This window comes from Streptopelia decaocto (assembly GCF_964273445.1).
Source record: "Streptopelia decaocto genome assembly, chromosome: 14".
NCBI classification, from domain to species: Eukaryota; Metazoa; Chordata; class Aves; order Columbiformes; family Columbidae; genus Streptopelia; species Streptopelia decaocto.
Window position 1 is genome coordinate 6587634 of NC_138669.1, and position 11817 is coordinate 6599450.

An 11817-nucleotide genomic window follows, 5' to 3' on the forward strand; every position below is an offset into this window, starting at 1 on the left:
CTGTGCCTCTGCTCCCAGCCCTCTGCTTTGACTAGATCTATTTCAACATTTATCTTCTCTAGCTTTCACTTTTTTAACCTGATAAATGCCTCTTCTGGGAGAGGGAGCTTTTCCTCAGGTCAGTATTTAAATTATTTCATTGTGGTCCAGGTGATACTCTTGAAATGCTCTCAGAGGAGAACTGGCTGAAGCCACTGGGCAGCTCAGACCTGTGTGCCACATGTCATAACTTCAGCTGGCAAGCTGTGGAGTAGCCAGAGTGACCTCTTGGTGTTTTCCTCAGTGTGCTCTGCAGGGAGCTGGAGCTTTTTCCTGTGGTACCTGATGAGAACAAACAGAGCTGGAGGGTCCAAGGCAGCTGTTCTGTCATGTTGAGGCCCCGAACAGCTTAAACCTCACAGCTGCTAAACTGCAGTTTTTGACTGTTAAGGTCTTGTAGCCATGTTTTCATTAAATGCCTGAAATTAAATTCTCATCTGGCCTAAATTATGGAAATTGGCCATTGTCTTTCCCACAGGACAGAGGGGAATCATTAGCATGATGCAGTGGGAGCAGGCAGGTAGTGTCATTGTTTCCTGAACTGATTTAAATGGTGCTAAGACAGGGCTTAGGTAAGCCAGCTTTTCCTTTTCTCTGGAGTGGGTATGAAATGCCGTCCTTTGAGCTGTTTTTTTATTGGCGGTGTGTGAAGAGGTGGATTTCTTCAGGGGTTGAAAGATGAGCAGTAGAGTATCAGAAAACCTGAAAGTATGGACATCCTCCTTTCAGTGTTCCATGTATGTTTTCTAGATTAAGAAGATGCAAATTGTCACTATTTCTCTTGTGAAATAGAATGACCTTGTTTTTTGCGCTTGTTGACAGTGTGACTGACTCCAGCAGCGTCTAATCAGAGTTCCTCCCTGGGTGTGCCTGCTAGCATGGAAAACTTTGCGTTATTTCTGTTTCCCTGTACTAAAGAAGTGCCAGAGATGTGGCGGAAGCGTGCTTTTGTAGAGCACTTAAGGCCTCAATAGCTGTGGCACGCTAGTTTTCCTGCTTGCTTTGGCACTAGACAGTGGCAGTTCATACTAGCAAGGTAGACGCTAATTAAAATAGAGAGGCGAGGGGGCTTGACAGGGAAGATTCCAGCAACATTTCAGAAAACAAACAATTTTTACTTCTTCTTGTCTGAAGGTCAGTAAATCTGAGCAGTCATGTTCAAGAAATCCAAGAATGAGGTTTTACTCATACTGGTTTTTTAAATGCAAATGCATTCTCCTTCCTGTTGTTTGAGCTTCTCTGCCTTATGACTAACAAGTATCCTGACTGAGCTGGGAATGGGCCTCACTCCTGACCTGGTGGTGCTTTTGCACTGGATTTCCCGGCAGCTGCTGTTCCAGCCCCAGACTTGCCCCCTGCAGCCAGTGCATAGCGAGGACAGAAATCAGCCCCTGATTTCACTGTAACCAGGCGCACAATGACTTCCATGGTTTGTGTACTTAGTCAGACAGCACAAATGGTGATTGCTGGGTAAGAGCAAGTGAGAGGAAGCTGGTATTAATGGATAAAGGAGGATTTGAGGGTGCAGGTCAGGCTCCTCCCTGCAAGGGTTTATAGGAGAGGGATGCATGAAATGTTTGAATACCGCAGGAAAAACAGCACAGGGCAGAGATCATTTCTGCAGCGTCTGCTGCAGCCAGCTGTCTGTTAGTAGAGCAAGGTATTCATCAGAGCTCATATTCGTTAATCTCAAATTTGGGTTATTTTATTGCACTTTGTACTGGTGCAAATAAATGGGAAGAAAGGGAGCAATTGTGAGTGTAAACCATGGTAGACCTGGCTGTGTGTCCTGCAGGAGGGCAGTTGTGGCTTCTAGGTCAAGACTGGGCATAGTTAAGTTGCATTAAAGTCTTGTATAACCTGATACCTGGGTGTCACAGGTGCAGTTCCACACTTGTGTTCGATGGTGGTTCTGGGCTAAATAGCTGCTCATTGCAGCTGCGTTTCCCCAGCTCTGCCTCCTGTTTCGCAGCAGTCGAGGGGTGTATGTGTGGGGAGCTGTGTGTGCAGGACTAGGCTGGTGACCTGACCTGGCTGCTGCTGTCTCTTGTGTTCTTCAAGTTGGTATTTCTTGCTCTAGATCACGAGCAGTTGTGCTGGCATTGCAAAGGAGCACACGCAAGCAGAAGGAGCAGCCCTTGGGTGCTGGATCTTTGGTTGTCTTAACGGTCCTGCTGCCAAGTGTGGAAAATAGAGCTGGGAAATCTCTGGCCTTTATCTGCTGAAGCCAGGCAGAAAACCTGGAGTTTGCAGTGTGTGTGTGGTGTGGTGGTGTCCTCTGGGTCTGTAAACTTTTCCTCTCATCACTGCTCTAAGAGAGCTGAGTACAGAGCAAAGTAGAGGCAATACAATACATTTTGATGAGCAGGATTTGTTGTTTCTCTCAGGCAGCTGTAAATCAAATCCCGTGGTAGGACTCAGCCTGGCTGCTAAGGCGGGGATTGAGATCCTCCTCTTCCAAAGCGGCTTTGACCTGGAGTTCTAACACCATTGTTGCGACAGGAAGGCAGTGGTGATGCTGACCAACTCACTCCTAAATCATCCTGAGATGACAGCTTCTTGCAAAAGATTGTGCTGTGGAGAAACTGCATTGAGGCCTTGTTGTTGGGGCACGCTCAGGCTCTCCCGGAGTCACTGAATTCGAGAGGAATTGGTTTGAAAAATGTGAGTTTTATAGGAATTTTCTTTCAGGAACAGGAGGAGGGAAGCTAAAGCTGATGTGGTTTAGCCCTGTTCTGTGTGAGTTTCATGTACCTTGATTCAGACATATTTGGCTTAAACGAGAACAAAACCAAAAAATATTTGGAATGAGAGAACTTGGCTTAAATTATTGAAATTGGTTTTCTGCCTGAGTCTTTTTTTTTTTAAATATATAATTTTGAAGAATGCTGTAAATCTAGATATTAGTCACCAGGTGTGGAATAGCTTAGAGAGGATGAGTTAATGAAAGTGGCTCAAAGAATCCTTGTTCCTGAGATGAGTCTCCTCTGAAGGAAACAAAGGTTCTTCAGTCTCTGTCTTCTCCAGCTCTGGTATAAACTCAAAGGTAATCAGCTGACAAATACAAACTGTCAGGCTTCATATGTGTTGTGGTTAATGGTAACTGATAGGAAACTTCTCTACTCATTTATTTCTAAATTGCAGTTGGAGAGATAATGCTGATTCCTGTATTTCTCCTCTATACACTCTTGTCTCTTTCCTCTATAACCTAACACTACAGCAAATGCTGTAACTTCTTCAAGGCTGCAAAGATATTATGGAATAGGTTCCTAGACTTATTGTCTAAAGGAAACCAAAAGGTGGTTGTAGAGCAAATGGGATTACAATGCTGTGGTCTTAGAGTTTCCACATGGAAAATTGGGGTTTTGGTTTTCTTTTTTTGTCAGATTTAAGAATGTATGGTCAAAATGGTAAAGTGAGCGTATGGAAAGGTTAATCCTACACTTGCGGCTTTTTCAAAACATCAAGTCTTTGAATATATGCAAGACTGGAAGGGGCTTTATCAGGGAAGTCAGTGCAGCTCACTAACCCAGCTTCTTTCCCTCAATATGGGTTCCTTTTCCAAAATGGGGAGGGGATGCTTCTTGTTTTCAGATCCTACTCATGAGTTCAATTTATGTGGTTGTTTTTTTTTTCCTATGTAGTTATAAGAAGACCCAGGAAACCCTTTCCCAGGCAGGACAGAAGACTTCAGCAGCCCTTTCCAATGTGGGTTCTGTTATCAGCAGGAAACTTGGTGACATGAGGTAAGATTCTTGGTTTGCGCTCTGGTGCTTTGATCTGGGTTTCAGACAGCAATGAGCCTTTACACAATAACTAGGCTTTTTTCCATTTTTGTGCTTGTTTGGCAGCACATTGCTGTTGGTGGATTAACCTCTTCTGTGTGGCCCTGTACGTTGTAGTTTAGGACAGATTAAATGCTTGTTAAAGACTTGTTGACAGGATAAAACCTGTAATAAGGCATTTAATTTTAATTTGGCTGAGGAGAACTGACAGAACGTTTTTAGCAACCTTCCCTCTTTTACTGTCATATGGTTTCACTGCGGCTTTTATGTCATATATAAGAAACTAGTATTAAAGCTTACTATTTGCATTTATTACTGGATGATGGAGGTGTGTTTTTTCAGTGTTACTGTTTAGGATTGGAAAGGGGTCATCACTCCTGTGCTCTGTTCTGCTTTAAAATGAGGCAAACTCTGGATGCCACATTTCCTACAGTGTCCAGCCCTCTGTGCCAACTTTCCATGGAGAAGGGCAGCATGTGTTCCAGGCACAGTTATGTCATGTAGATTGGGAGGTATTAATCGATTCAGAAGATTATAACAGCATCAAAAATGTCATCTTGTGGTTGGTGGTCATCTAGATTCCTTAAGCTGCTGAGGTTCTTTCAGACCGAGTTTCTCAGCTGCACACAGTTGAAGGTTGGAATCAATGATTTACCTGATCTTCAAAAATTTCAGCTGAAGATTGCTTTCCCCATTCATGGTGATGTCCAAGTTTTTCATGCTGAATACCTTGAATACACTTTTCTTGGGAACTGAGAGCTAATTCTGAATGTATAACCTGTCTGGGCTAGTAAGGAAGAATTCCTAGGACTTGTGTGTAATGTGATGTACCAGACTGTGGATTGAACGGGTCATTCTTTGTAGGGAATTTCCTATTCCGCTGTGGCTGGGAGTATCCAAGTGGTAAGAACTGGCTGGCCTCTGATCACATAGTACTGATTTATTCTATTTCTGTCCTTAGTGAGTTAGTTACTGTGTTCCTGCAGGGTAATTTTTGGTGTTTCCAGTAGCTCACTGCTCTGAATTTGGCAGAGGACTCACTGGCTTCCTACCCTTTCCAGTATTCAACTCTTAATTTTTCTTTCTTGGAAACTACCTAATCTAGTAGAAGAAGAGATTTACATGTAATCACAGGAGACAGCTACGGGCACAAGATGTGGTGGGAATAGATTTTTGCTAAAATGACAATAGTCAAGTAAACTTGGTGCCTGACGCGTGCAGCCCGGTCAGGCTGTTGTGCCAAAGGGCTTTTTGCACCAAATGGGGAACTCCTGCGGTACCACCAGAAGAAGCCGTTTTGACAGGCTCAGTCCTGCCTGTTGTCTTTTGGTTGGGAGAATCCAGTTCCCCAAGCAGCTGCAGAGCTGGTTGTGCCATCCTGGGTGAAGGGAGGGGACACAGGGCTGAGAGATTAACGTGCCCGTTGCTCCTGCTCACAGTCATCATGAAAACTGGCTGTGGATGCTGGCCCGGCTGACTCAAGCCAGAGCTTTGCAGCAATGGAATTGCTCAGCTTTAGTCACCTGTTTAAACACCTGCATTCCTTTTCATAGCTAATAGACTGGGTGATGTATTATGAAATACAGGCATCTTCAGTCTTACAACTTGGGAATCCCTGCCAAAGTTATTTCAGCAGGATTTGCTTTGCATATGTGGCCCTGTGGGGGAACACAGTAATGATTTTTTTTAAGACTAAGTTTTTCTGTGTGTGTATGAACAGACTTCTGTCTCCTGTGCTGCACTCGAGTCTTGATAGTTCTGATTCCGAGTAAGATTTAACTGTGAGCATAAGTTTTTGCAGGAACTGTCCCACTTTCTGCCCTTGCCGGGTGAAACTGAACCGTGTTCTGAGATGTGATCAGAACTGATAACGAGTGGAGTCTGTGTTGTTGTGATCGCTTCTCTGAACGTGTGGGGACGATTTCTGTTCCCAGAGGATCTCTGTTAAACCCGCACTGTTACTGTGCTCTCATTTTTCCTCTTACACTACAAACTTACTTGTAAAGCAGGTTTATTTTCCATCACTGGAAGTGTTAGATAACAGAAGGGATTTCCTTGTTTAGTCAGCCTTGCTAGTTGATAAATGCAAGGAAGGCGTGATGAATGGGACAAACGCCTCTGATACAGGGAGGATGTAGTCGTAATGCCATTAAAAATACTTGGACCAGAATGCTGTGAAATATAAGTAATGTGTCCCTGCATTAAATCTTTAGGGTTGCTGTATTCTGGTCAAAATAAGTTTAAATGTGGATTATAAGGAGACATTGTGAAGTTAATGCAGTAACTGTGAGCTAACTATATTAAGGCTGCTGCTCTCTTCACTTGCCTTGAGGGGAGGAAATGCAGCTTAATTAGTGGGTGGGATTTATTTAAATCTTGGCCAATTCAGCTTGTTCTGTTATCTCCACTTACAGATAAAAAGTAAATTGGCTTTTAGATGTTCTGTTTCTGTGCTTTACAGTAAACAGCAAAATTGGAAGTGTGTTCTTTCTGTTGATACCGGCTTGCTTTGTGGTTTTGTGGCCCCTGACACATTTCATGCCTTATGTTGAAGTTTGCTGTACATAATACTACAAGCAAATTCATTATGAAATGTTAGCCTGAGCCCCAAAGGTGCCTGCAGATTCCTGAATTTATGTAAACTATAAATCCTTATGAAAGGAGGAATAGGGTTGGTGCTGGGTCCAGGCCAAGGTACTGAACCAAAGAACCAGTGCTTGCATGTTGCATGGGGGGTAGCATGGTGCATGGACATGTGTTATTTGTGTGCTTCTCCTTTAAGCAAAAGTAAGAAGAAAGTTAATTTATTTCGCATGCAAAGACAGCATTACAAGGAGTCTCCCCTGCCGAAGAGCTGACTTGGATGTGTGGGGAAATTAAACCACAAAGCTGAATGTCTTTGCTCAGGCTGCAAGGAAAAGCCCTTGTGCTCCTTGCCAAGTACTTCAGATCCAACTTGCCATGACTGCTTCCTGCTGCAGAGACAAAAATTATATTTAAGTGGAATAAAACACTGCTGCTGGTAGGAGAAACCCCTTTAGAGCACCATGGTAATGTTACTGGTAGAAAAAGGGAACCTCAGTCTGTTATTTCAGGCTACTGAGATGCTACTGCATTGCAAAGTCACGCATGGAAATCTAGTCACCTGGCAGGGGATAGTTTGCCCTGAAACCTAAAAATGGTGAAGCAGATTGTGGGGTAAACATTATATCCTTTATCTAGATACTTGTTATTATGCTGAGATGTGTTTCTCTGAGCGGGAACTCCGGGATCTGCAGGCTTGGCAAGAAAAGTGCAGGAATCTGGTGCAGGTTCCTGTTCCAGAAGTTCTCAGCGCCAAGTCCTGGCAGTGCTGGCTTTGTATGAGATCTCATGGGGGGAAATGGGGGAAGGAGGTGTCTTTACCAAATTCGCTAGCTCTTGGGAAAAGCCTCAGTTTAGGAAAACATGCTCTAAAAAAACAATTCCCTGTGAAGGCCATGGATAGGGGTAGGTAAAACATTTTGCTTTCCCTCCCCAGCACCTCAGCTCTGAGTTGCTGTAGGTCCTGTTACTGTCCTCTGAAAAACCTCTTAGCTTGGCTTATTTGAGTTTGGTTTTGCTTGCTTCTGTAATTTGTACTGAGAGGCTTCCTCCTGGGCAGTCAGCTTTGTTGTCCCACAATCCTGTGACCGTGTCCCAGCTCTGTTGCTCTGCGTTTAGTGTTTAATCCGCACAAGTGTCTGACTGTTGGTTCCTTTTTCTCTCTGCTGCACATGGCTTCTCCCAGGGCTCACCCCTTCTCCAACTCTTTTAGGTAAGATGCTCCTCCAGGCTGCTAAAAGAGCACTCGTTTCTATGCCAGGCCCTTCAAGGGGAAGCTGATTATTTAAGCCTTGCCTACACTTTTGACACAAATTGAGAAACCGTCCACAAACCACTACCCAGTAATTGATTTTTGTATCACAGTTGCAGTTTGCAGTTAAATACTCATGCTTACTGTCCTGTGTCTGGAAAACTAAGTTCTGTGCTGCAGCTGTTAAATCGGGGAGGGCTGGATCTTCCCGCTCAGGTTGTCCCCAGCAGCCTGCACGTGGGTAGGAAAGGCTTAAGAGCCAGGGGTACGCTGCTGTTGCGTGGTATCTGTCTAAAATTGTCATTTAACCTTTTCCTCCTTATTCTGAATGCTTCCGAGTAGCAGTTACTCCATTCGCCACTCGATAAGTATGCCAGCCATGAGGTAACGTAGCAAATACCCATCTCCGGAGTGGGGTTGGTGGGAGTGCAGCTGACTCCGTCGTTGTTGGGGTTTTGGTTCTGACTCATACAACTGGTTCCCTTCTTAAGCAGACCCTGCTCAGAGTATGGGGTAATCTGAGCAATTTGGGGTGTTTTTTTTTTTAATCAGTCTCCTTTTATGGTTATTAGCACCTGTGTTGTTCTTGGACTAAGTGTGGCATCACAATGATACCGAAGTCTGATTGAACTTAGCAGCTTGCAGAGGTCCCTGAAGGGCAGGGATTACCGTCCTCCTCTTGCAGCATGTGGCATGGCCGCTGCTAATACCGAGGTGGAGCCCAACCTGAACCCTCCGTCCCCAGCCTGGAAGCTCAGAGCCCTTTTCACGTACCTTCTGGGGCATCAGACCGTGATCTCCCTGCAGCAGAAACACCTGCCAGGTCTGGGCAAGGCCCACAGGAGCCCTCTTGGTTATTCCTCAGAGATTGTTTTACAGGTGCAAATATAAAGTGATTCTTTGGAACAAAAATAGCCAAGATGAGGCTCGTCATCTCCCAGTGCTCCCGCAGCCTGGCCCGGGGGAGCAGCTCTGGATGAGTAATGGCCTGAGCTGAGCGCTCGGTGCAGAGGCGCTCCCTGGAATCATTTGCCAGCAAAGAAGCTTGTCAGGTTATCAAACAATTGACCTGGTTTTCTTTGCTGGAAATACAAAATCCTCTGATTAATTTATTACACTGTGGTTTTTATGAGTGTTGCCTGCTGCAAACGATCACTCCTGTGGTAATAAACCTGCCCATAGGTGCAGGCACATGGCCCTTCCCCCTTCTGCCTGCAGGACACAATATGGGAAACTGAAGCCTTTGTATTAAACCCTTTTCAGCTTTTCCTTTCCATTATTTAAGATGGCATGTTTTTAGTTGGAAGCCTTGTAAAGCTAAGCTAGTTTCTTCCCTACTTCCCTGCTGAACAAGGACTTGTTTCCCTCAACGTTTTGGCTTGAGCAGTTGTGTGGATTGCACTCGGTATAAATGTTTTCCTTTGGAGTTTGTATGGGGTGTTTTTGTCTGGTGTGCCTGAGAGATTCGTGCCGTGAGGAGCTGGGGGTGTTCTGGGTGCTGCTGCCACCGCATGGGCGCAGCCAGAGAGCCCAGTCACACTGCGTGATTTGGTTTGGTTAACTAGCTCATTTTGATTTGTTCTTTGTTTCTTTCCTTTCTTCAAGGAATTCTGCAACCTTCAAGTCATTTGAAGATAGAGTTGGGACCATAAAGGTAACAGCCTGCTTTGTCTTGTGAACATACAGTGGGAAGCCTTATGCAGTAACTGGAATATCTGCAATGTTTTTCTGGTAGACCAGTATTCAGTCAAACGGGCTCTGAGATACGCGAAGTCTTTGCTACAGTTTGTGGCATTGACAAGGAGGAATTGGCTTGGTATTGAGTGCCGGTTTCTTGTCCTAAATCTCTTCTCTCCTTTCAGTCCAGAGTGGTGGGCAGCAGGGAAAACAGCACTGACGGCCTCCACTCCCCCTCGGGGGCTGGAGACAAAGCTCCACAAGACAACGCTCCTTTCTAGACCCGCACTGGGGCTTTGCACGGCTGTGCACAACCGTCAGAGCGAGCCCTCTCCCTCCCAACCTTCACCACAGCAACAACACATGAACCCAAGAAGGGGCTGAGAGCCAAGGCTGGAGAGACCTGTCATCCATTCATAGACACTGCTGCTGGATCCAAGTCAAATAAAGAGAATGCAAAGTTTTGTACACAGATAATATTTTACACTAAAGTTTGTAGATTAAATGTATCACTGCTGTCCTTTCGGGAGAGCATGTAAGATGGAGTTTCCTTAAAGTAGCTCAGAAATGCCACTGGTACAAATGAAAACAGTTTTCCCTTGTCTGATGTAACTTGCAACAGATAAATTGCGATGAGTAGGACAGTTATTGGAGAAGGCACATGCATGGGCATTTCAGCTTCTGGCGCTGTTCTCTGTTTGGGGCACGTCACGCCGCCACGCTGGGAGCTCCCAGGCTTCTCCTGTTACTGGTTTCTCTGGCTCTCGTGGGAGCTGTCTGGTAAATGGGGTAAACAGTTGGGTTTTTTTCTGGGCTCCCACAAGGGAAACTTCACTTAGCAGCTGCCTCGTTGTTACACTAATGCTCTAGCTTTAAAGAAAACTAAAAATCTTTATTTTTAAATGCAATGAACTTTAAAGAAATAAAGCTTAAAAGAAAAAAAAAGCTTTGGCATCATGTTAGGGAAACGCTTCTTTGGACTCTGAAACTCTGAAACTGGATTGCAGGCCTTACATCACCTTACGCTTTACTTGCTTACAATTTTTTTGTTTTTCTATAGAGGAGACTGTAAGGATTCTAGAGCTGGATGTTGAGCACTGGAGGTTTGCATCACACAGTAGTACAGCATGCTTATGAGCCCGTTATTGTGTTAAATTCAGTGGTGCACTCCCTTTCCTGAGTGTATGAAACTTGCTTCTCCCTTCTCGGTTGATGCCTTCGTTCTTGGAGGAGGAATTTCTGAGGGCTGCTGGCGGCAGGGCCGGGTTCCGAAGGCCAGAGCTGTGTCCAGCAGCGTGGACACGATGCTGGACGGGCTCTGCTCTGCCCTCTTCTCTGTCGGTACATCTGACTGGGACTGGATACGTTTTTCAGTTAAAAGCCCCAACTCTAAGCTTGATTTACAAAACTGACAGAGAGTCCCAGAGCTGGATATTTTACTTCTTTTATGTCCAACTTCATTGCTCAGGAGCTGAAAAATTCTGAGTTTTCTTCTAGAGGCCTGATCTTATTCTAGGCAAGGTGCCTCCACGTAGAAATACCTAGAGTGAGCAATTCTATGCCTTAGAGGCGAAGTGGGACTTACTCAGGTCTTTAGACTTGCTTATGTACATATCTGGGTAGTTTTAGTGGTTTATCACCCTGGAGGGACTGAACTCTCCCGGACCCTTCTATAGAGAAGCAAGTTTTGACACGTATTTGCTGATTAATCTCTGTTTTCCCACCCCTGCTCCCCTCCCCCTGCAGACCTGGGGACACAGTATGGGCCGTTAGGATGGACTGGGCAGTAGCTGGAGTGCAGAGTGTCCTTTACTGGTGCTACTGGTGTGACTGAAACTGGCCTCCCTGCGAGGAACAGAGCCAGCAAGAGGGGGACTGCTGGAGCTCAGCTGTTGAACTGTTTCTCTTTACAGATAAAGACTGAGGAAACTTGTCAATAAAGCGTTCCTGTGGGAGAAAACCGTGTGAATGTTCTTGTCTTGGTCTGCCTAACGGTACTGAAATCTGCTTCTGTTATGAACTTGTCGGATTCCAGCTGCCTGCAGCAGCTTGAGGCTGCAGCTCTTCCTGTTCTATCTGTCGGCTCTCCAGGTGCTCTCTCATGATGTACCACATAATATTTACAGTCTGATGGTTCCTCTTCAAGATGCTGAACGTCGGCTGTTCCCCGAGCTGTACCTGTGTTCAGCTGAGGGCTGGCGGGTCCCAAACGCACATTTGTCCCCCAAGTACCGTCACGTTGCTCCCGTCCCCGCCGGTGGGAAACAGCAGAGTTCCCTGGGGAGCGGCCGGGAAACCTGAGCAACTGGGAAAACCAATCAGGCTCTGAGCTTCAAAAAGCCTGTTTTCCTCTAATTATAAGCGCTTGTTTGTTCGTTAAAAGGAACTGGCTCAGCACCGTGTTCCTGGGGCATGCAAGAGCAGGCGGGACACGCAGTGCAGCACCCCCAGAAACAGAGCAGCTGGTGAAGGTCTGCTCAG

General features: G+C 45.5%; 1 protein-coding gene across 11 annotated transcripts in view; it reads left to right on the top strand.

The window, feature by feature from the left end:
• The window catches only part of TPD52L2 (TPD52 like 2), a 39315-nt gene extending 28261 nt beyond the window's left edge, over positions 1 to 11054 (top strand). For 7 of the 11 annotated variants that reach the window (XM_082065652.1, XM_082065656.1, XM_082065657.1 and 4 more), the window contains 3 exons: positions 3684 to 3785; positions 9265 to 9313; positions 9522 to 11054. In XM_082065652.1, coding sequence (XP_081921778.1) covers positions 3684 to 3785; positions 9265 to 9313; positions 9522 to 9617 — 247 coding nt within the window. In that variant the 3' untranslated portion in view covers positions 9618 to 11054. The other 4 variants (XM_082065658.1, XM_082065662.1, XM_082065653.1 and 1 more) reach the window with 1 other exon arrangement.
• The last annotated feature ends 763 nt before the right edge of the window (positions 11055 to 11817 follow it).